This window comes from Lacerta agilis, chromosome 5 (assembly GCF_009819535.1).
Source record: "Lacerta agilis isolate rLacAgi1 chromosome 5, rLacAgi1.pri, whole genome shotgun sequence".
Lineage (NCBI taxonomy): Eukaryota > Metazoa > Chordata > Lepidosauria > Squamata > Lacertidae > Lacerta > Lacerta agilis.
The window spans coordinates 74,237,698-74,258,559 of NC_046316.1; the positions used below are offsets into that span (position 1 = coordinate 74,237,698).

At 40.5% G+C, this 20,862-nt stretch overlaps 1 protein-coding gene across 1 annotated transcript in view; it reads left to right on the forward strand.

Annotated features, from left to right (window-relative positions):
- Positions 1-20,862, forward strand: part of ARHGEF26 (Rho guanine nucleotide exchange factor 26) — a 64,112-nt gene that overhangs the window by 37,772 nt on the left and 5,478 nt on the right. Inside the window, exons 7-12 of the mRNA XM_033150474.1 lie at positions 1,473-1,625; positions 2,816-2,945; positions 5,760-5,834; positions 10,911-11,000; positions 12,630-12,784; positions 18,447-18,656. Of these exons, the coding sequence (XP_033006365.1) occupies positions 1,473-1,625; positions 2,816-2,945; positions 5,760-5,834; positions 10,911-11,000; positions 12,630-12,784; positions 18,447-18,656 (813 nt within the window). The remainder of the gene's footprint in view (positions 1-1,472; positions 1,626-2,815; positions 2,946-5,759; positions 5,835-10,910; positions 11,001-12,629; positions 12,785-18,446; positions 18,657-20,862) is intronic.

The window sequence follows — 20,862 nt, forward strand, 5'->3', positions numbered from 1 at the left end:
AAACACAATTTGTGGATTTGGCGCTTGGCTATGCATCATCATCATCATCATCATCATTATTGCAGTCATGGGCAGCAGAAACAGATCACTGTTCAGCTTCTTGTATTTGGCTTGGTGCACCATAAGTTGTGGCTTGCTCTCCCACTATTTAAGTAACGAATAAATAGTTGCCCAGGAATCATATACTGATATAAATTCAGTTACTTAAAAAAACCTACAAATAGCAACATGCAATAAGTAATATAAGAAATAACAGAATAACCAAATATTTCAAAGATTAGAATCCAGTGACACCACAAACCAGGCCTTGGCTTGCAGTAACAGCAATCTTCAAGGAAATAATAGGAATAAATGTATAAAAATTCCACTTGGCTACAGAGTACAAATTTCATGGTTCTTTTTTTACAGTAGTGGAAACATAAGAAGTGGACACACCATGTTCTCTAGATAAGTGCTGTGAAGTTACATTTGAATGGAACACTTACATTCGAATTTCTGCATGGTGTTTATATTATTTGAGGATTTTATATTTTCACTGTGAATAAAATAGCATAGAAAGTATGCAACGCTTTATAGAAAGCATGATTTCGTCTCCATAATCTTGAATGCATTAGCAGTTTAGTTTATACGATTCATGAATACTTTACACCTTCTATATTTTCATTTTTACATAGAAGCAGTACAATGGGTATATTGATTGAACTAGAGGTGTGCAAAAAATAATTCAATCTGTTTCAGTATGCCATTCATATTCATTACGACTTTGATATAAATTCATTGCAATTTCATTAGTTTCGTAATTCAAATTCAACTTTGCTACATTAGCAATCTTTGCTATATACATTGTGTCAATTTTGTACATTTTGGGGGGAAATGGTAACTACCATTTTTTTTCAGTGGGGGAGGACAGTGCACAGAAACAGTACAGCATCTGGGGCATGGGGAGGGGGTGGGTGGCATCTGCCAAGAGTAGCTACTTGTTCCTGTTGCCACTCAAGGCAGCTAATCTCCCATGCTCCAAATGGTACAAATAAGCAAGGAATGGGCTCCATTCAGTTTAAGCTTTCCTTTATTCAAAAATAATTCATAGTCCTACATTCCTTTTGGTTCAGTTAATTGTAATGTAGTCAATGAAATATGTTGGCTTGTAATCTGTATTGTGGTACGTTATTCATTTATCTTTCATTCCCTCTCTCTCTCTCTCTCTCTCTCTCTCTCTTTCTCTCTCTCTCTCTCTCTCTCACACACACACACACACCAATTTCTACAGGCAATAAAAGCATGTGTATGATTTTCAGAGAAAGAGACAGGTCAAGGCTCTGGCATGAGATTCTGTAGGCTGTTTTAGTTATCTCTGTACTGCAGCATATAATTGTTTGGTTATGAAGTCACTTAAAGACCTCTTAGCCTTTCAGATAATATACAGTACTGGGATAAAATATGTTTTGTAAATTTGCTCTGTTCCATTTTAGGTTCTTTAGGGAGCTTGAAGCAAGGCATCAGAATAATATCTTCATAGATGATATCAGTGATATTGTGGAAAAGCATACTACATCAACCTTTGACCCTTATGTGAAGTATTGCACAAATGAAGTCTACCAGCAGCGAACACTCCAGAAACTACTGTAAGTAATTGAAGTTGCTATTTATATCATGGGTATACAATCTTTTTTTTTTTATCCTGATGAGCCCATTTCCTTCTGTAAAATCTTCCAGTGGGGCCACGTGGGTGTGGTGAGTAGAGCCAAAGGCAAAGCAACAAATGTAAATTTTTCGTTTCTACTATTGGGTAATTCCAAGACAAGCAAAGAAGCATTATAAGAGTTCAACAGCATATTCCAGACAGGCAAAAACACTCAAGGAGGCCGAAAGGTAGGGCAAGTAAAGAGTATAGCCTCAGGAGAGTCCCAGGGACCATATACAGTCAAACCTTGGTTCCCAAACAGCTTAGTTGCTGAACAAATTGGCTCCCAAACGCCACAAACTCGGAAGTAAGTGTTCCGGTTTGCAAACTTTTTCAGAAGCTGAACGTCCGACGTGGCTTCTGCTTGAGTGCAGGAAGCTCCTTCAGCCAATCGGAAGCCGCTCCTTGGTTTTCAAACAGTTTCGGGAGTTGAACGAACTCCCAGAATGGATTAAGTTCGAGAACCAAGGTACCACTGTAGAACTCAGCAGAACTCATAGAGGGAGGTGGGTTGCACTAGCTGCAGAGATCTTGATTTTGCTCAAATCCTGCATTTAATGTTATTACTGGAGATTTGAGAGATTGATTACACACACACACACACACACACACACACGAGTTCAGATGATAATATTTTGACTTAATATGCCAAAGCAAACTCCAAAGTTCTTCAATGAACTGTATTTTACTAAACCGGAACAAGTTTCTAGTTAATAGAATTTCCGACATCTAAAGATAGGGCTGGGAAGAGAGCTCTGTCTGAAATCCCGAAGAGCATCTGCCACTCATTGTAGACAGTACAGGGCTCGATGGACTCATGGTCTGGCTCAGTGTAAGGGATCTTGCTGTGTTCCTTAGTTCCTATCAGTGACACAGGAGAAGCAGTGCCTACTGTTTCATTATGTATTTCCGTGTGTAGAAACATAGGAAGCTGCCTTATACTGAGCCAGACCATTGGTCCACCTAGCTCAGCGTTGTCCACATGAGGTTGGGGAATCTTAGGCACAGAAAAGCATCAGCACAGTTTCTGGAAAAGTACCTGACAAACAACCGAACAAAAAATTCATACGATTCATAAGTAACTTCTAAATTAATTCTCTCTTTAAATTTTTTTTTTTTTTTTTTGGTTAGGGCTACAAATCCAGCATTCAAGGAAGTATTGTCGCGGATTGAGTCCCAAGAAGAATGCAGAAACTTACCTATGATTTCTTTCCTCATTCTCCCAATGCAGAGGGTCACGCGACTTCCACTGCTGATGGATGTAAGAACGGCATATTTCAAACTGTATTATCTGCATTTAAAGTTGGTTTTAGAAACCATGTTTGGCTGCCGCCACCACCATTTTAGCTCAGCTTTTATTTACAGTTGCTTCGTTGTTAAGAAAAAGTCTAGGTTTTCCTATTCATTTTTGGCATGAGTGTCCATTGTACCAGGTGCCCTGATTGGAAATTGTTAACACCTCATGTCTGCTCAGGCATGTGATCACTGGTCTGAGGGAGACTTTCTGCTGGGCAGCCTAGGTCCCATCAACCTCTCTGGGATTTAGGCATATTAACTGTTTGTTGTATTGCAGTCATTGTTTTCCCTGCACTCTTGCTAGTAATGGGCCTTACTTCTGTCCCTGTATTTGATGTTTCTTGGATGAAGGATGACTATCAATAGTTACTTGTCATGTTGGTCATAACTCCATGCTCAGATGTACCATGCTTCTCAATACCAGTTAGGAACAACAGCAGGAGAAGATTATTACCTGCTTGAGAGCCCTCAAGCAGGCATTGGTTGTCCACTGTGGGGAACAAGGTGGCGGCTTAGATAGTCCTTTGGCCTCATCCAGCAAAATTATTTTTATGCTGGGACTTTATTATTATTATTATTATTATTATTATTATTATTATTATTATTATATCATTACAGTGGTACCTTGGGTTACAAACACCTCGGGTTACAAACACTTCGGGTTACAGACTCCGCTAACCTGGAAGTAGTACCTCGGGTTAAGAACTTTACCTCAGGATGAGAACAGAAATTGTGTGGTGGTGGCGGCAGCAGTGGGAGGCCCCCAAAGTGGTACCTCAGGTTAAGAACGGACCTCTGGAACGAACTAAGTTCATAACCAAAGGTACCACTGTATTTACTTGTAAAATACTGAAGCAATGGCTTATATAGCTGAACGTTGCAAAACTATTCTCAGTTTAAGAGGGAAAATTATATGAAAGAAGTTTTCATAGCAGTTTCAAGTAAAAAATAGTCAATTTTAAACCAGTTGTCATATGTCTACAGTAATGCTCCATCAACTAGGATGTAATTAGGAGAAAGCACTAATTTACTTCTGTGAAAGCACTCTGTTGAGAACTTATGTAAAAGGCAGTCAAATTTAAGAAATCTAAAATATAGTTCTTAGTCATCTTAATTGCTAACGTTCCCGTTTTTAAATAAATTGCTGCGCATTAGGGTTTCAGCCTTAACACATGATGTGAAAAAAATTGTTTCGTTGAGAGGTGTTTCCCTAAATAAATCCTTATCCAGACACTTCAGAGTATTTAATTTTTTACTGCATATAGCAAACAGAAAGAGTTGTTTAGAAAAAGAGGACCATCTCCAACAGGTACCAAAATAAGACACTTGTCTGACATAGTAGGATGGAGTTCAGGTAGGTGCTGCTACACTGAAGGCCTGATTCTGACATCAGAACTGTATATGGATTTGCACACCTGTACCAGCACCTTGAACTTAGCTCAGAAGCTATTTAGTAGCCTGTGCAATAATTTCAGCTTTGGCATAATTGTGATGGCAATACATTAAACTTTTAAAAGGATCAAGTGTTTCACAAAGTTGATACCCTGTTTACTTCAAAAACTTTACTACTGTCCCTACTTAACGATAGAGGCAAAATCTAAACTGCAAAGGTCTGAGTGGCTCAGTAGGAGGTGGATCTCCTGCCTCCATAACTCTCTATACCAATCAGCACTAGGTCTGTTATTCATGAAGACCTTTTTGTTGTAATTAATTTTGCTCAGGTCTGTGCGCCAGAAATTCAGGAATCATTATCCTCTGAACTACATTCCGCCTGTAAAAGCAACATACTGCAAGAGAACTGTTTAATGTAGCGTTTTGGCTTCTCTCACAAAAAAACATACTACGTCCCCCTCGTCATTTGAAACATATCAGTGCAGGATGTTTGCTTTGGTTCTGCTTTGTTTTCATAGCTTGCTTATGAAAGCAAGTCTACAAAATGTTGATGTAACGATCAGACTCCTTTTATTTTTATGGTGTTCCTCAGAAAGAGAAAATTTTGAATTACATTTGCTATCTCAGAAGTTATGAATTGTAAATGTATTGGTGCTTCACTAATGAAATACTTGAAATCAGTTTCTTGTTAGAGTTGGCATGGGATGGGAAGGAGGCATTTCCATCTTGGAAGTAGAAAGGAAGGGAGGGAGGTGTGTTAAGTATAACTGAAAATGGGGTTTGGGGGCTTCTTCCTGGTTAGAGGTAAGAACATAAGAGTTTGCTGGATCAGGCCAATGGCACATCTAGTTAAGCATCCTGTTCTCACAGCGGCCATCCATATACTTGTGAGAAGCAGGATATGAGCACAAGAGCACCCTGCCCCACCTGCAATTCCCAACAGGTAGTATTCAGAGGCACTGGAAGTATTTGAGGATTTCTGGATGGGTACCATCTGGACCCAGTGATTTGCCAGCTTTTCTTTCCTCCATTAGGCCTAGAGCTTAATCTGTTGTCACCACTGGGTGCCTCAGACTCCCTTCCTGCAGAAGTTAGTTCAGGCACTGGGGTCTGCACTGTATCTTTCATTGTGAAGACAGATGTGAAGAGTTCATTCAGCTTTTCTGCAATTCTCCTTTAGTACCACCTTTGACTCCCTTGTCACCCAGGGGTCCAACCACTTCCCTTAGTCAATCAGACTAAGTGATGGGAGTTGCACTTCAAAAACATCTGGAGGGCAAGAAGTTCCCCACGCATGCCCTGCAATATTGAACTTTTCAGCTTTGTGCAAATGCAATCTGAAATGCCCTATCACCTTAATTTACATCCAGCTTACTCCTTGTTTCAGACTATTTGCCAGAAAACGCCCAAAGAGTCACCAAAATACGAAGCTTGCAAACGAGCTTTAAAAGAAGTAAGCAAGGTAGGTTTAGATCCTCTCTGTTCTGTATCCATTGTCCAAACTTTCTGTATAGCTTTTTGATGTTTCGGCTGAAGCCCATTCATGCACACTTACTTGTGGACCACAACACCTACATACGTTCCATACGGCTACATTTCCATGGGACAATTCTATTAATGGGTTTTTTTAAGTCCATTACAAAGCTGGAAATAGAGAACAACATGGTGCTTGGTGTAAATAATTTTTAACATAGGTTTATTTATGGCTGAAATGCTGAACTTAATCAGTATGCCATTGTTGTAATGTCAGTGGCCTGAATCTTTAATGTTCTGAACTGTGCTTAACCCAGGATAATTGAGACTCGTGTCTGTCCCAGTTGTTCCAGAGAAAGAACAATGCTCAAGGCTCGTATCTAAAACTCAATTCATATTTTGGTACCTGGCTAATTTCCACCATCGGTGGATCTTGAGTCACTTTCACGCAGACCTCAGTGCCACAGCATGTCATGTGTCTTGTCATTTGCCTTTACTAGTCCCCTGGCTGTGTCACAGCCTTTCAATTGGACCAGTGGCAGCACCAGAAACTCCTTGCATGCTGAATAAATTTGGCAGAGAGAAAAGTTCAGCCGGGAGGAGGCAGGAAGGAAATTCTCCTTCCTCTGAATGAAAAGAGCCAGAAGAGGTGTTGAAATAAAATTAGAAACTGATATTAAAGGTTAACATTACTAATTGTAATTAGTATGATTTTAAATGAACTCAGAACGAAAAGGAAGAGGAAAAGAGTGAGAGGTTTTTATAGTGGGTAGGAAATGTAAAGAATGAGGGGGAGAGAAATGTGCACTGCTTTGAGGGGGGGAATAGGGTACAATTGAGTACGAAAGAATGGGAGAAGAAGTTGCAGAAGATGGGTAGAAATTTTTAGAGGCATGTGACAGTGGTAAAGGAAAAATGCTTCCCATTGTTGCTGATCCCCTGGATCAGCAAATTCTGCCTACACTGGGGAGGCTGAGTCACAGTACCTCCAAAGCAAATGTCTGTACTTAGTAGGATGAAAGCTTTCCAAAACGAGAAGGCTGGTGAAGAATTTAGCAATTTCCAATGATGGGTTAATATCAACAGAATATGATGTTAGTAATTGCCAGCTGATTTTGCCAAACTGCCTTGATCTGCCACCATTTTGTGACTGTTTTAAGCTCAACAACTTTGATCCGCCCCAGGTGCTGGTGTAGGTTGTTACACCGCTGAAAGGAGGTGTGGTTTCTCTCCTGCAAGCTGTGTTTCGCTGAATATACCAGGGTACTCACTACTAGGAAGTATATGAGTGAATTTATAGAGCCTCAGCTACTGGTATATTACCTTCTAAAAAGATAAAGGGACCCCCTGACCATTAGGTCCAGTCGTGTCCGACTCTGGGGTTGCGGTGCTCATCTCGCATTAATGGCCGAGGGAGCCGGTGTACAGCTTCCGGGTCATGTGGCCAGCATGACAAAGCCGCTTCTACCTTCTTACGGGCACCCAAAATATGGTGGATTCCAACAGCTGCATTAGTAAAGAAGAGCTTTCTTCCATGCAGCCTGACTATTGCATATGTTCTAATTGTGATCTCGCAATTGCCTTGCAATTATCTCCAGTGTTGTCATGCATTCCCCAGTCCAGTGCTTCACCTTTCATCCCCTTATTTCCTCTACTTTATTTTTCCTCATTCTACCTTATTTTATCTACCTTATTTTTCCTCATTCATATATAGCCTCAGCAAATGCTCCACAGCTTCCCCCACCCCACCCCACCCCGTTTTCTCCCTTCTCATTTTGCTTGTGGATCAAGGAGTAAGAACAGTGGGTGAAGACTTTGGGATAGTTAATTGTTTATTATAACAACAAAATCAGTAAAACATTAAGAAAGAAAAGAAGAAAATAGATACATCAGAATATAGACACGTCAGAAGGGGTGGGTTTTTATGTTTTGCATAAATGCATTTCAACTTTTTAAAGTTGGACTTTGCCTAAGACTGTGTGCATTCTGGACTGCACTTAAGTTGTTAATATGCAGGCAAATTTCCACTTTTTAAAACAGTGAGATTTAGAAAGCAAAAAGCAAAAAATAATGTTACGGGGGTGGGGGGAGAAATGTGGAAATTGGTTAATTCAGATACGGTTATTGAGGAACAAGCTTTGCGTGCTGATGTTGCAAGTTAATATTATGCAGGCAATATTGTGAGAGTTAACTGTCAGGACAGCAGAGTGATGTGCATAAAATTCAGACCAGGAAAGAGGAGAAGAAATTCCATTTTCCTTGCCTAGTACTGCTTCACCCTGTGAGGTTGTCACTAAATTATCACTGATAAGCCTGACTTTTATCTTTGGCTCATAAAAAATGCTTCTGATGGCTTGCTAACAGTTTGCCAAATAGTTCTCAGGCAGAACATACCCTTAGGGCCTTTTTTAAAAGTCTTTATCTTCATCTTCTCCAAATTACTCATTACTTGCACTGAATTCATTGGCTACTAGGGAGAAAATAGCTTAATGTGCCTCCTACACACAAAATCGCTAGAAATAGAAATTGCCAACGTAACTGCTTTCTATTGCAGAAGCTCCAGGTGGATTCCTTCTCCCCTGAAAATGGGGTAGGGTCGGTCTGTAAAGCCATAATAGGGACGTATAGAGAAATCAATTGCTTTATTGCTGTTGTAGCGAGTATTAGCAAAGGCAATAGTGCTCGCCATCAATACTTCTTAATGATGCTTTTTGTGGAACTATATCTGGGAAACGGTGTGAGTCGATGGCCTACACTATTGTGGTTCAGGAGTTTTGTTCATTGCTTTAGGGGGGGAAAGAACGAGAGAGAGAAATCTTACAAACTTCCCATCCCCCCCCCCCCAAATCATTTTCTGTTCCTCACCATGATTTATAAAAGTACCGGTATTTGCATACTGCCAACTTGTGTAAAATATCAAGGAGGTGTGCAAATACACACAATAAAACACCATAAAACAATACAAATTAATCATTAAAATGTCACGCTAATCAAGAAATTTAAACAACAGCATAGGCCTGTTGGCATAAAAAGGTCTTCAGGAGGCACCAGTCGTATTGCAGGTGTTAGTTAAATGTCCAATATTAATTACAAAACTTGATTAGGCACCTTTATTTTTAATTCTAAACCAGGCACCCCCAAACTCGGCCCTCCAGATGTTTTGGGACTACAACTCCCACCATCCCTAGCTAACAGGACCAGTGGTCATGGATGATGGGAATTGTAGTCCCAAAACATCTGGAGGGCCGAGTTTGGGGGTGCCTGTTCTAAACAATAACGATATGAAAGACAATCATGGACAAGCCTTTGGTTCATGTGCTTCCAGTCACTTCATGGCTGCACTGGAAGAAGAGAGAGAGGGGGGAAAGTATCCACTTCCATTTTTAAACTAATGGCTGGCTGTTGCTTCATCTGACAAGGACAGACCAGTTAGTTTAGATCAGGAATAGCCTGTGGGCCAAACCTGGCCTTCTAGGCCTTCCCATTTGGCTCACGAGGTCATTTTGGTGCACCCCACCACCCTACACCTGACACCATACATGATTGCAGATGCATTGTGGGTAAGTGGGTGGGGGCTTCAAAAGAACAAGAAGGAGCCTAAAGTGGGATCTTGATTTTTTCCTTAGCTAGTTTTTTTTTTAAAAAAACCAATGATTCCTATTCAGATGCAATGAAAAAATCTGGTTCGCATAAATGAGTGTTTCCCAAACTTGGGTCTCCAGCTGGTTTTTTGGGACTACAAATTCCATCATCCTGCTAGCTAGGGATGATGGGAGGTGTAGTCCACAAACAGCTGGAAACACTGATTTGAACCAAGGATCAATGCATCCAGTCTCTTTTTCATGCTTGCAGATGAGAAGGGAGGGGGAAATGTGTGACCCTGAGGCTCATTCTCGTAGTATAGCATATTAAAATTTAGTGTTACGTATGAACTGGATTACAGTACTTGGCTTTGTTACCTTTTTTTAAACCTTACTGACTTCTGAAAAACACACAAAAGTGGCTGTGATTTGCTAATGTGGCTTATATGTAATGCAACAGCAGAAGTGCTTTAACCTACAGTGTTTCCTTACTCGAGGTCTTACCCTGCCAAAGTTAAGTCAGCAGGGCTTCAAGGTGCTTAAAATTGACTAGAATGTACCCTTTGTTATCCACATACCGTATATTAAAGTAACAGTGGCATTTCACTGTGGCTTCGTCCATGTTTCCTATTGCAAGAGTGTCTGAGCCGTAGATAAAAGAATAAATTAACATCATGGAACAAAGAATGAAATGATGAATATTTGAGTCAAGCTCAGGGTGTATGGAGCACATTGATGCCAACTCCGGTTTCTGTCTTTCCATTAAATGCCCCACATTTTGTGTCCAAATGTTTACCTGCTATTCTTTATAGGACCGAGGATAGAATTACATGTTATGAGACAAATAGTCTGTCTTGTAATGCTAATGTGGTGGCTTGCTGTGGGGTGGGGTGGGGGTGCATGGTGCTTGTAGGGGGAAATCAGCAAGTGGGAGAGGTTAAAACTGTCCATAATTTCTTCTTGGCAAATGTCCCTAAACTGTCTTTCTTGTAGCTGTGCTTTGAGACTGGAAGCAAGCCTGTTTGAAGCCTGAAAACAGCCCAGGGAGCATATTTCTAGAGAAGAACCACCCATTCCTGGTCAAAGATTGTTCCATACAAATTACTACCCCATATTAATGTCTAGAAAACATGTTTACCAAGGTGACACATAATCAGGGTTCTAAGTTTTGCATAGAACACATAAAGGAGTTGTGGTTTGTGAGTGAAGAGGCAAAGGGTATTGTGCAATGGTAGGGGTGGCTATAGCCTGGTGTTTTCAAAATTGATGTGAACAGCAGTTATTTTTAATAAAATATAAATTGTTTGCAGAAAAGGCTAATTTGTGATAAGTTATCTGTAAAGTAAGTGCCTTTCAAATCCCTTTGACCGCCCCTTTGCTTTCCGCTGTTCTGAATCTCTGAAAAATATTGCACTGTAAGGAGAAGCAAAAAAAGCTTAAAGGGTATAAATAACATCAGGTGAATAAAATGTCTTCTTTCCCAGTTGGTTCGCCTCTGCAATGAAGGTGCTCGAACAATGGAAAGGACAGAAATGATGTACACTATCAACTCCCAGCTGGAATTCAAAATCAAGGTGTAATATTTTCCTTCATACTTCTGTTGTGCAAACTTTAACCTTTGCTTAGTTTTAATGATGGGCTGTCACAGCTAGTGTAAACTCAGTTTATTATCTGGGGAATTAGAAGTTGTTGATAGGATGTTCTAGGAGGTGGTAAATAAGTTGATGATACCTGAAATCGGCAGTGATGCTTGAAGCATGCAGAACAAGGGTCTTATCTGCTGATGGAAGTCTAGTTACTCAAACCAAGCAGGAAAATGATTGGTTGTTGTTGTTTTTTAACATGTACATTCACTTACCTGAACATTTGCCTCAGATAATCATATACAGTCGTACCTTGGATCCCGAACGCCTTGGTACTCAGACATTTTGGTTCTGCAAACCCGGAAGTGACTGTTGCGGTTTGCGAACATTCTTTGGAACCTGAATGTCTGATGTGACTTCTGTGGCTTCCAATTGGCTGCAGGAGCTTCCTGCAGCCAATCAGAAGCCGTACTTTGGCTTACAAATGTTTTGGAAGTCAAATGGACTTCCAGAACGGATTCCGTTCGACTTCCAAGGTACTACTGTACTATAATTCCTATTCAGTGAAATATAAAGAATCCTAGAACTAATTGTTTTCTCTTTCTGCATGTTTGTTTTTGCTAGCTAAGGAACTTTAATGTTGTGTGTTTAAAACAACATGCACACAATGCTAAACGCTTGTACAGTGATACAACTGCAAAATCCGTTTAATTGTAATTAGCTTGAATTTTGGAGCATAGGGCAGACATACAGCAATAGCTAATATCAGTCATATTCAGATAATTCAAAAACAATTGGACTTAAGTCTACTCAAAGTAGACCATCTGAAATTGACTCAGTTGCATATCACGTGTAACCCATTTCAGTGGGTAGTGCCGCCCAGACTGTTTCCTAACCTTGGTTAAAATTCTAAATATACAGAGCAACCAGGATGTAGCTTAGTGAGCTAACAGTGGTAAGACTTGCTTGTCAACTTTCATGCAGAGAGTCTGAAGAGAAAGGGAACCTATTTGAACCATGTTTGTTCCTTGCAGCTCCAACACTTAAATGATGATGAATGCAAACCTGTTTTGCACAGCTAAAAGTTGCTGCAATAGCCTAACTGTTTAGTTGGGATACTGCCCATACTCTTTGGGATTTTTTCCCCTAAATGCATACACTTTATGCTCAAAATCAGAAACATACTTTGCTCATATAGAAGAAAACTTTGAGTCATTTGCTAATCATGGACAAATGAAAACTCTTGATTAGGAGTGCTTGTTTTTATTTTATTTTTAAATGGTATTAGATATTTATTTCTTTTTACAATTTGCAACCTGCCACAAAGTGCCCCAAAGCCCTCAGGGCTGGTTTGCATTATGATGGTGCCTTTTGTTCTTAATGTAAACCAGATTGCATGATTTACAAATTGTTTGATCTAATTGTGGTATTTGAAAAGCTGAAGTGACTACTTATTTCAGGAATTATTTTAGAGCATTCCTCCTCTCCTTTTCTATTCAGAACTCTAGGTTTGGAAGGAGCCCAGAGTTTATTATAAATGTGCACGCATCTCTCTGGGGGAGGGGAAAAAACACCACAAAATCTTACAAGGGGCTTAATTGCAATTTCCTTACTTTGTAGCCATTTCCATTGGTTTCTTCTTCCCGATGGCTAGTGAAAAGAGGTGAATTGATAGCGTATGTGGAAGACACTGGGCTTTTCTCTAAAAGGACTTCTAAGCAACAAGTGTACTTCTTCCTCTTCAATGATGTCCTCATTATCACAAAAAAGAAAAGGTAAGAGCTGCACTGGATACACGAGTCTGTTGCACTGGACAAATAGATAACAATGGATAAATAGCTGCCTGCTCTCCCTCTTTTAGATATGGATTTAGGGCACATTGTATGGGGCATTCAGGGGAGTAAAGAGAAGAGAACATGTGTAATGCCTGAAAGACACGTGGCAACTCATGCAAGTTCCTTTGTACATCTTTTTCAGCCTCCTGCTCTCCTTTAAAATATTTTATCTACTTAATCGGACTGTGCATTCAACTGGACTTACAGGTGTAAGCTTCAGCCAGTGATGGTGATTGGATGGAAAATTAATCCAGCCATAGATTGCTAGTACATGCCAGAATTGTCTTGTAGATAGGACCACTTTTAGCACTGGGTTAATACTGTGTGTACATTTTAAAGAAGATTGCAAATTCTTTGCATACCAGACAACATCATTAAAAGAATTAGATGTAACTCTTAACATTGAGCAAGCAAGCTGAAAGGCATTCGAGCAATGAGATTTACTCAGGTTTAGTAACTAAGCATCTATAAGAAGATAAAATGCACCATTAGACATACTCTGATGGTTCTTTACGCTTGTGCTTCTTGAACTGTGGGTCATGATTTGTTCCTGGGTGGGTTGTGAAATGAAGAATTTTTGTTTGTTTGTTTCTTTCTTTCTTTCAATCAGCAGCACCACCCTATTATTGTAGGACCCCTTTAAGAGAGGGGTTTCATCAAGAATGAAAAAAAAATACAACATAAACTTTTTCAGTGTCATCTGCTAATGTGATAGGGGTCTAAAGGTGTAGTTAGTTTATAAATGGGGTCTTGAAAGGCTGAGTTGGTTTACAGACAGGTTCCATTTCAAAATGTTTGAGAAGTACCGCTTCAATTGTTGTTAGCATTGGAGGTTGTTGCATTGTTGTTTTATATCTTACTTCAATGGGGTATTTTATTTGTACTAGTTATCTAACCTGAGTCTTTGGAATGGCGTAAAATGCACATTCATGTTACAAACCTGTATATGTCTGTTCCTAAGTAAGGCCACAGAGGAAAGACAGCGGGTTTTCTTTTAAAGTCATTAATTCAACACACATTTTTTATAGTTTCATAAATTCGGGATGGCTCTGAGACTCATTTTGATTTCATATTTTTAGGCTGCACTACTAAAGTGGGGAAAGCAGAGGGAGATGGAAGCTATTTTGATGCCACATCCTTAGAGAACATTGGGAGGGAACTTCACTATGCCAGCTCCAAGGTTGACACAATTATCTCCCTGATTTGGGGCATTCCAGGGAAATGATCCACTGTTGGTCTGCCCCCTTCTTTGTTCTACTGACATTGGCGCCGCAATGCCAATAGGTCAATGAAGGTTTTCACAGCAGCTGGAAGAAAGTGTCTTTGAGGTTGGACCTCTCTCTGTGCCTTGAGACACACACAGAGCAATCTGATGCTTCCTTTTGCCCCTGGGATGCCCTCTCGGGGACCCTAGGGCTTCAGGGTTAGAGACCTGTAACAATTAGATGAAGTTAGCTACTTACCTGGAGTGAATAGCAATTGATTCATGTCAGGAAAGTGAGTGACATCATCTCTCACTTGCCACACTAAACTTTCGTTGGTCCTGAAAGTACAAAGCTTGGAGACTCTATACAACTGCTCACACAATGGGACTTTCCTTTCCTCTACTCTCCCTGCAAACCTCCTAAATTTGCTCCAGAGGGTCGCTCAACTGGAAATGGAAGTCTGCTGCATGAGCAGAGGGTTGCTGGATGCAGTCTTCACTTGGTTTTAATCAACAGGAGAAAACAACTGCAATAGTGATATCTACTCTTCCTGACCCAGAGATAGGACACTGAACAGCTGTCACAGCTGCCTTTCTCTCCCTTGAGGGACCTGGAGAGGCAGCTACAGTAGCTCCCATTTACTGTTTCTCTGCACATGGATGCTAAGATGAACGGATAAGTAAGGATAGTGCAAACAAGATACGTGGGTGGGGCTGTCCAAAGAGTTTGGCTAGAAATAATATAGCATTCATTCATTCATTCATTCATTCATTCATTCATTCATTCATTCATTCATTATTTCTCTCTCTCACACACAATCACTCACTCACATATACACACACAAAGAGAGAACTTCAATATATTAGCAAAATGATTCTATATTTTTCTTGCATATTGAATTTTGTACACCACTTTTTTGGGGGGTAAATATTAAGTGGGCTATAAGTGTTCTTCAATAATGATTTTTAAAGAACCAGAACACAAGAGCAGCATCCTTAAAAGGGTTCTAAAAAAAATATCTTGGAAACTAATAACCGGGGTGGGGGCATAATTCCATAGGGACGGTTATGTTGGGCAGAGAGCTACGCAAATGCAGAATCATATTTTCCAGAGAAATGTAGGTGAAGAATCCTGCTGTGAAGTATGAACATACTTCTTTCGACCTGGTTCACTATGTATTCCCCCCCTTCCTCATGTACTCAGTTATATTTTACAGCAGGTTTTTTTTTAAACAATCATTCAGGCTGCTCTGCATCCTCATTAACAGCAAGACAGATACCTGTCAAATTGGTTCACACACAGTTAAGGAAGGGATACATTTTTTGACGCTATGGTTATTAAATATTCTTACTTCATGGCCTGCAATCCCCTCGGGATACCACTAAAATTCTCTCTCTGTCTAGTGGCTTGTCAGTTCCTGAGATAATCCTGGCAGTGGAATGCAGCTGGACTTCTGAAATGTGAAGCCAGCCAAAGGTCAAATAATACTTTGGAATGTTACCTGTCCACAGTTACCAGCTAAAACTGAACTTCTGCTACACTCTCCAGGAAGAGATTTGAAATAATTAAAAAGCCCTTTCCCAATTAAAAGGATGCCTGGATTTTTAAAACAGTGTGACTTGCCTAGTTAACAGAGCAACAAAAAATAATATTTTAAAATAATAATCGGTAGCAAAAACGCATTTCAGATCCTTGCATTTATTGATGAAAGAACTTCCCAGCAAACAGGAAACGATAAATAAAAGGGAAAGGTGTTTTATTTGAGAAGCTGTTCTTGCATTCTTTGGCATGTGTGCGGATAAAAACTGGAATATAAGGAGCACATCAGAATGCAAGTCTTTTGTTTCAGTGAAGTGGAATATTTTTCTCCTCGCTGAATTCATTCTTGTTCCATATCCATTTTCATACAACATCTGCTAGTCATCTTCTCCAGAGGTACTCCCATAATAGTGGTTATTGAGAGGGGTGGGAGTAGGGAGTTGGCATTGATTATATAGATATATTTGTTTACATTTCATACACAGTCCAACTCCACCTTCTGAAAACTAGGCCCTCTCATTCCAAAGGAAATCTACTTTCTTCAGAAAAAAATAACCATTTGAATGCAGTTTTATCCAGATCATTTTTCTTGTTATGGATAATCAGTGAAACTCTATATTGGAAGTGATGCAGTTTGATTTACAGTATGATCGATTACAGGGAGGGTGGATGGGGTGAACCTCACAATAAGTGTTTGAAGCTACCATACCTTTAAGACTTGGGGGAAATTACAGGTCTTAGGTATGTTAGAAGGGAATAAAAATCAGTGGGTTTCATTTTGTGTTATTGAACAGTTGACTGTAATTAACAACTAATGGACATGGAAGAGCTGCACATACAGATACCTATTTTTGCCTTTTTGAACAATATATCTTTGACTTTGGTGATCAGTATGCCACATTGAACTGTAGAGGGAAAGATTATGGGATAGTTACTTAGTCTATAAGATGTATTGAGACTGCATGGTTCAGGTTTGTGTGTTCTTGTGTATTTATATTGTTGATGATTTCTTAGAGCCGATTTAGAATATTCTATGGCAAAACGCAAGACTAGATATAAGTCACAGGTGGAAGACCATGTGAACGGCTGGTATTATTTCTGTATGGGAATAACCATTGCAGTGTCTGTAACCGAGCCAATACATTTGCCAATCAGTACATAAAGCCAGCAAGGCTGTGCATCCATTAATCCAATAAGAACTTCATTCTTTCATTGTCTTCTTGCATTTTACTGCCCATTTTGAAGTTGCTTCATCTCTTTCATCCACAAGTTCCAGTAAGAGATGAATAAGGACACTTATGTTGAACATCGCCAAGTAGCAAGTTCTGCATTGGTGTAAAAATAGACTATTATAGTTCAGCTCTTGTCTACGCTGGTTAAAAAGAAGCTTTATCAAAAGCATTTCTTCATATTTGTTTCAGTTCAGCTTCATGGCATTACACATCCTGTTGTGTATGTGTGAGTTCATGGTTCTGGAGATGAACATCCTGTTCTCCACTGTAGTCTGAGGGTCTTTTCTAGGGATCTTTGGTCTCCCCCAAGTGAAAAAACACACACAGCAAAAACAAAATTCTTCAACTTGCAGTGCTAAATTTGTCTGCCACCAAGCTTGAACATAACTTTTCTATCACATGCAGTGGTACCTCTGGCTAAGTACTTATTTCGTTCCGGAGGTCTGTTCTTAACCTGAAACTGTTCTTAACCTGAGGTACCACTTTAGCTAATGGAGCCTGCCGCGCCACCACTGCACGATTTCTGTTCTCATCCTGAAGCAAAGTTCTTAACCCAAGGTACTATTTATGGGTTAGCGGAGTCTGTAACCTGAAGCATCTGTAACCTGAGGTACCACTATATTTGGTAGGATCTTTTTGAGAAGCCACCTCTTTCCCTGCCTGCCTAGATCTATAGTTGCAGACATGTTTTCATGCACATACTTAGTGGGCTGTGTTGGGTTTGCTGATGGAGACTCATCACAGAAGATCATTGCATATGGGAGAAATTACATAAATTATAATAATGGTATTCCATAAAGAATGAGGTCTTCATTCCTAGCCAAAACTACTAATGAATCTGTGCAAGGACTTCTGCTACCACAGTGCGCCTTCCCACATGTCCCTGTGCCCCCTAAATTGACTTTGAGGGGATTAGGAGAACCCTCAGAACAGCACGCTGGGGAGAGGGGGGAAAGCAGGATCACTCCATTTGGCAACCTGAAATGCTTGCACTGATGGAACAGCTAAATCTGTTCTGGGAGTTCCTCCAACTCCCTGGAGCAGAATTGGAAAGGGAATGCACACGGGGAGGAAATTGAAATCTTTTTGCACTGGACTAGATGACCCTTATGGGACGTGGGTGGCACTGTGGGTTAAACCACAGAGCCTAGGGCTTGCTTATCAGAAGGTTGGTGGTTCGAATCCCCACAACGGGGTGAGCTCCTGTTGCTCGGTCCCAGCTCGGTCCCATAATAACTCAGGAAAATCTGCGGTTCATCCTCCCCCCTTTTTTCTTTTTACATTAGCTTAGTCTCATCCTTTCCTACAATTAAAACAAAGTTAGGAAAACCTTTGACACCAAAAGAACATCAAATACATGTAAACTTTATCATTGAATGTATCCCCCCCCCCCCGGGCTTAAGTATTAACTTCATTTGTCTTCTTGACAAGCAGGTGCTTTGTAAATATTCAAACGTGTGTATTCCTTCTTCCTTTACCGAAAGGCTGAAAATGTCTGAATAATTATGTGCAATGGACTGTAATGTGAAATTGGCTTTATTGCAGAACATGACTTCCTGGTGCATTTAGTAGCGTTTTGATTCTAAGCAATTGTCTGTCTCTTCTGCCTGCTTTTTGTATTTGCAGTGAAGAGAGCTACAATGTCACAGACTATTCCTTAAGGGATCAACTGTTAGTTGAACAGTGTGACAGCGAAGAGCTGAATTCCTCCCCTGTAAAAAACAGCACACCTATTCTTTACTCTCGGCAGACTTCTGCAAATCACCTCTTCAGATTAACTGTCCTAAACAACCATGCAGGAGAGAAGATTGAACTCCTGCTGGGAACTGAAACTCAGTAAGTAAATAACACATTTTTCTCAATCTGGATTTCACTTCGGTTCATCTGTATATTTGACTGGAACGTATAGTTATTTAAAGATTCTGCTGGCCTTTGTCTAGGAAATGTAAAATAGTAAAATATGCCTGAATTTTCATTGGCCAGAAAAAGCACAAATTTCATAAGCTAATAATGAACTCTTTTCTCACTTCATAAGACTGCTTCTTCTTGTTTTTATATGCCGCTCATCTGACTTGGTTGCCCCAGCCACTCTGGGAGGCTCCCAACAAAATATTAGGAATGCAGTAAAACTTCAAACATTAAAAAGATCCCTATACAGAGCTGCCTACAGATGTTTTCTAAAAGTCAAATAGTTGTTTATTTCCTTGACATCTGATATCAAGGCGTCCCACAGGCCTTATGCCTGGTTCCCTGTACCTTCATTTCTCACAGAGGGAACCACCAGAAGGCCCTCAGAGCTGGACCTCAGTGTCCGGGCTGAAAGATGGGGGTGGAGACGCTCCTTCAGGTATACAGGACTCGGGCCATTTAGGGCAGAGGTCGGCAACCTCCGTCCCATGAAGACCGTTTTACCGGCCCACGAGCCACCTGCAAGGCGCGGGGATTCGCTGAGTGGTGCCAGAAATGGCATCTGCGCACACGCAGATACCAGAAACTGCATCTGCACATGTCCAGATGCTGAAAATCACTTCTGCGCAGGCACGATTTTCGGCGTCTGGGCATGCACAGAAGTGATTTCCGGCACCGCGGACATGCGCTGATGCAATTTCCGGCATCGCACTGCGCATGTCCAGCCCATGGACGATCTCCGTGTGATTGATCCAGTCCATGGCCGCTAAACCTTACCGACCCCTGATTTAGGGCTTTCAAGGTCAGCACTAACACTTTGAATTGTGCTCGGAAACTTAAATGTCAGATAGTGGCCCAGTTCGCATGTTACATTAAAACATAGTTTAAAGCAAACTATGGTTTGATAGTCGAGCAGGTGGTGTCCACTGCTCAAGTTCCCAGGATGCTCTGCTCCCACTCTTCTATGTGGGTGTGCTGGAAATGAAAGCAGTCGTGGTCTGACTTGTCATGTCACCAGAGCTCAGATTTGTGGTTTGTTTCCTCCAAACAAACCAAGGACCCAGGTTTGGGCAACAAGAAAGACTTAAGTCAGGAGCGGGGGGGGGGGGCACTGTGGGAATAATTGAGTTGCAATCACAAGAACACTGCTTGTTCACATTTAGCCATGGTTTATTTTAAACTTTGGTTTAATGTAGCGTGTAGACAAGGCAGCTGTTGATAACCAGCCAGTAAAGTATCATTCATATTTTTAGCTTCGGTAGGCATTAGGATGCTTATGATTGTTTTTGTAATGCAGAGATTTTTCATAATGAGTTTGCTGATGCCAGTGAAATGTTAAAGCAAGAAAGGAAGAGGCAGAAAGAAACATTTTCAAAAGAGAAGTAGGAATGTGGAGAACCTGACTTGCAGTGGGGAAGTGAATCTTGTGGCATGTTAATGAAGTGTTCAATTTATATGAAAGAGCACAAGACTGGGTGGCCACTCCATTCTTTTAGATGAAAAATAGGTTTGGTGGAGAGACAGTAAGGGGCTCAAGTGAGCCACTGTGGCACCCCCAAATGAGCATTGTGGCTGAGAAAGGATTTTATTGTAGTTTCTCCAGTTCATGTCTATCTCACAAAACGCAGGCCTAAGCGAAGGTGCCCCAGCCTCTGTTGTTTCTGGACAGTAACTCCCATCATCCTTGATCATTGGTCATGCTGAATGGGGCTTATGGGAGTTGGAGTCCAGCAATATCTGGAGGACACAGAGTGTTAAACTATCCATGTTGTGGAGATTTCAGAAGAATACTTCCACACATCAGTACTGTGCAGAAACAGCATCTCAGGCCAGAATGGCTCTTTAAACTCAGCATTTCAGTCCAAAAAAACTGCTAGAAAAGGAAATAGATAGTGGGGAATCTCTTGATGCCTTTACAGAATCAGTGTGGGGGACTCTTGATTGCTAGCAACTGTTCAGTGGAGTTGTGTTTTCATCTGTAATCAAGCCATTCAGTGGTTAGTGGCACCCATTATCATCTTTAATACCTATTTTTAATCATTTAGGTTTGCATTTTTAAAGTCACACAAGATGAAACATCTGGAAGCCATGTTAGGGAACTGTTTACACTGATGACGGAACCTAACCATTCCTA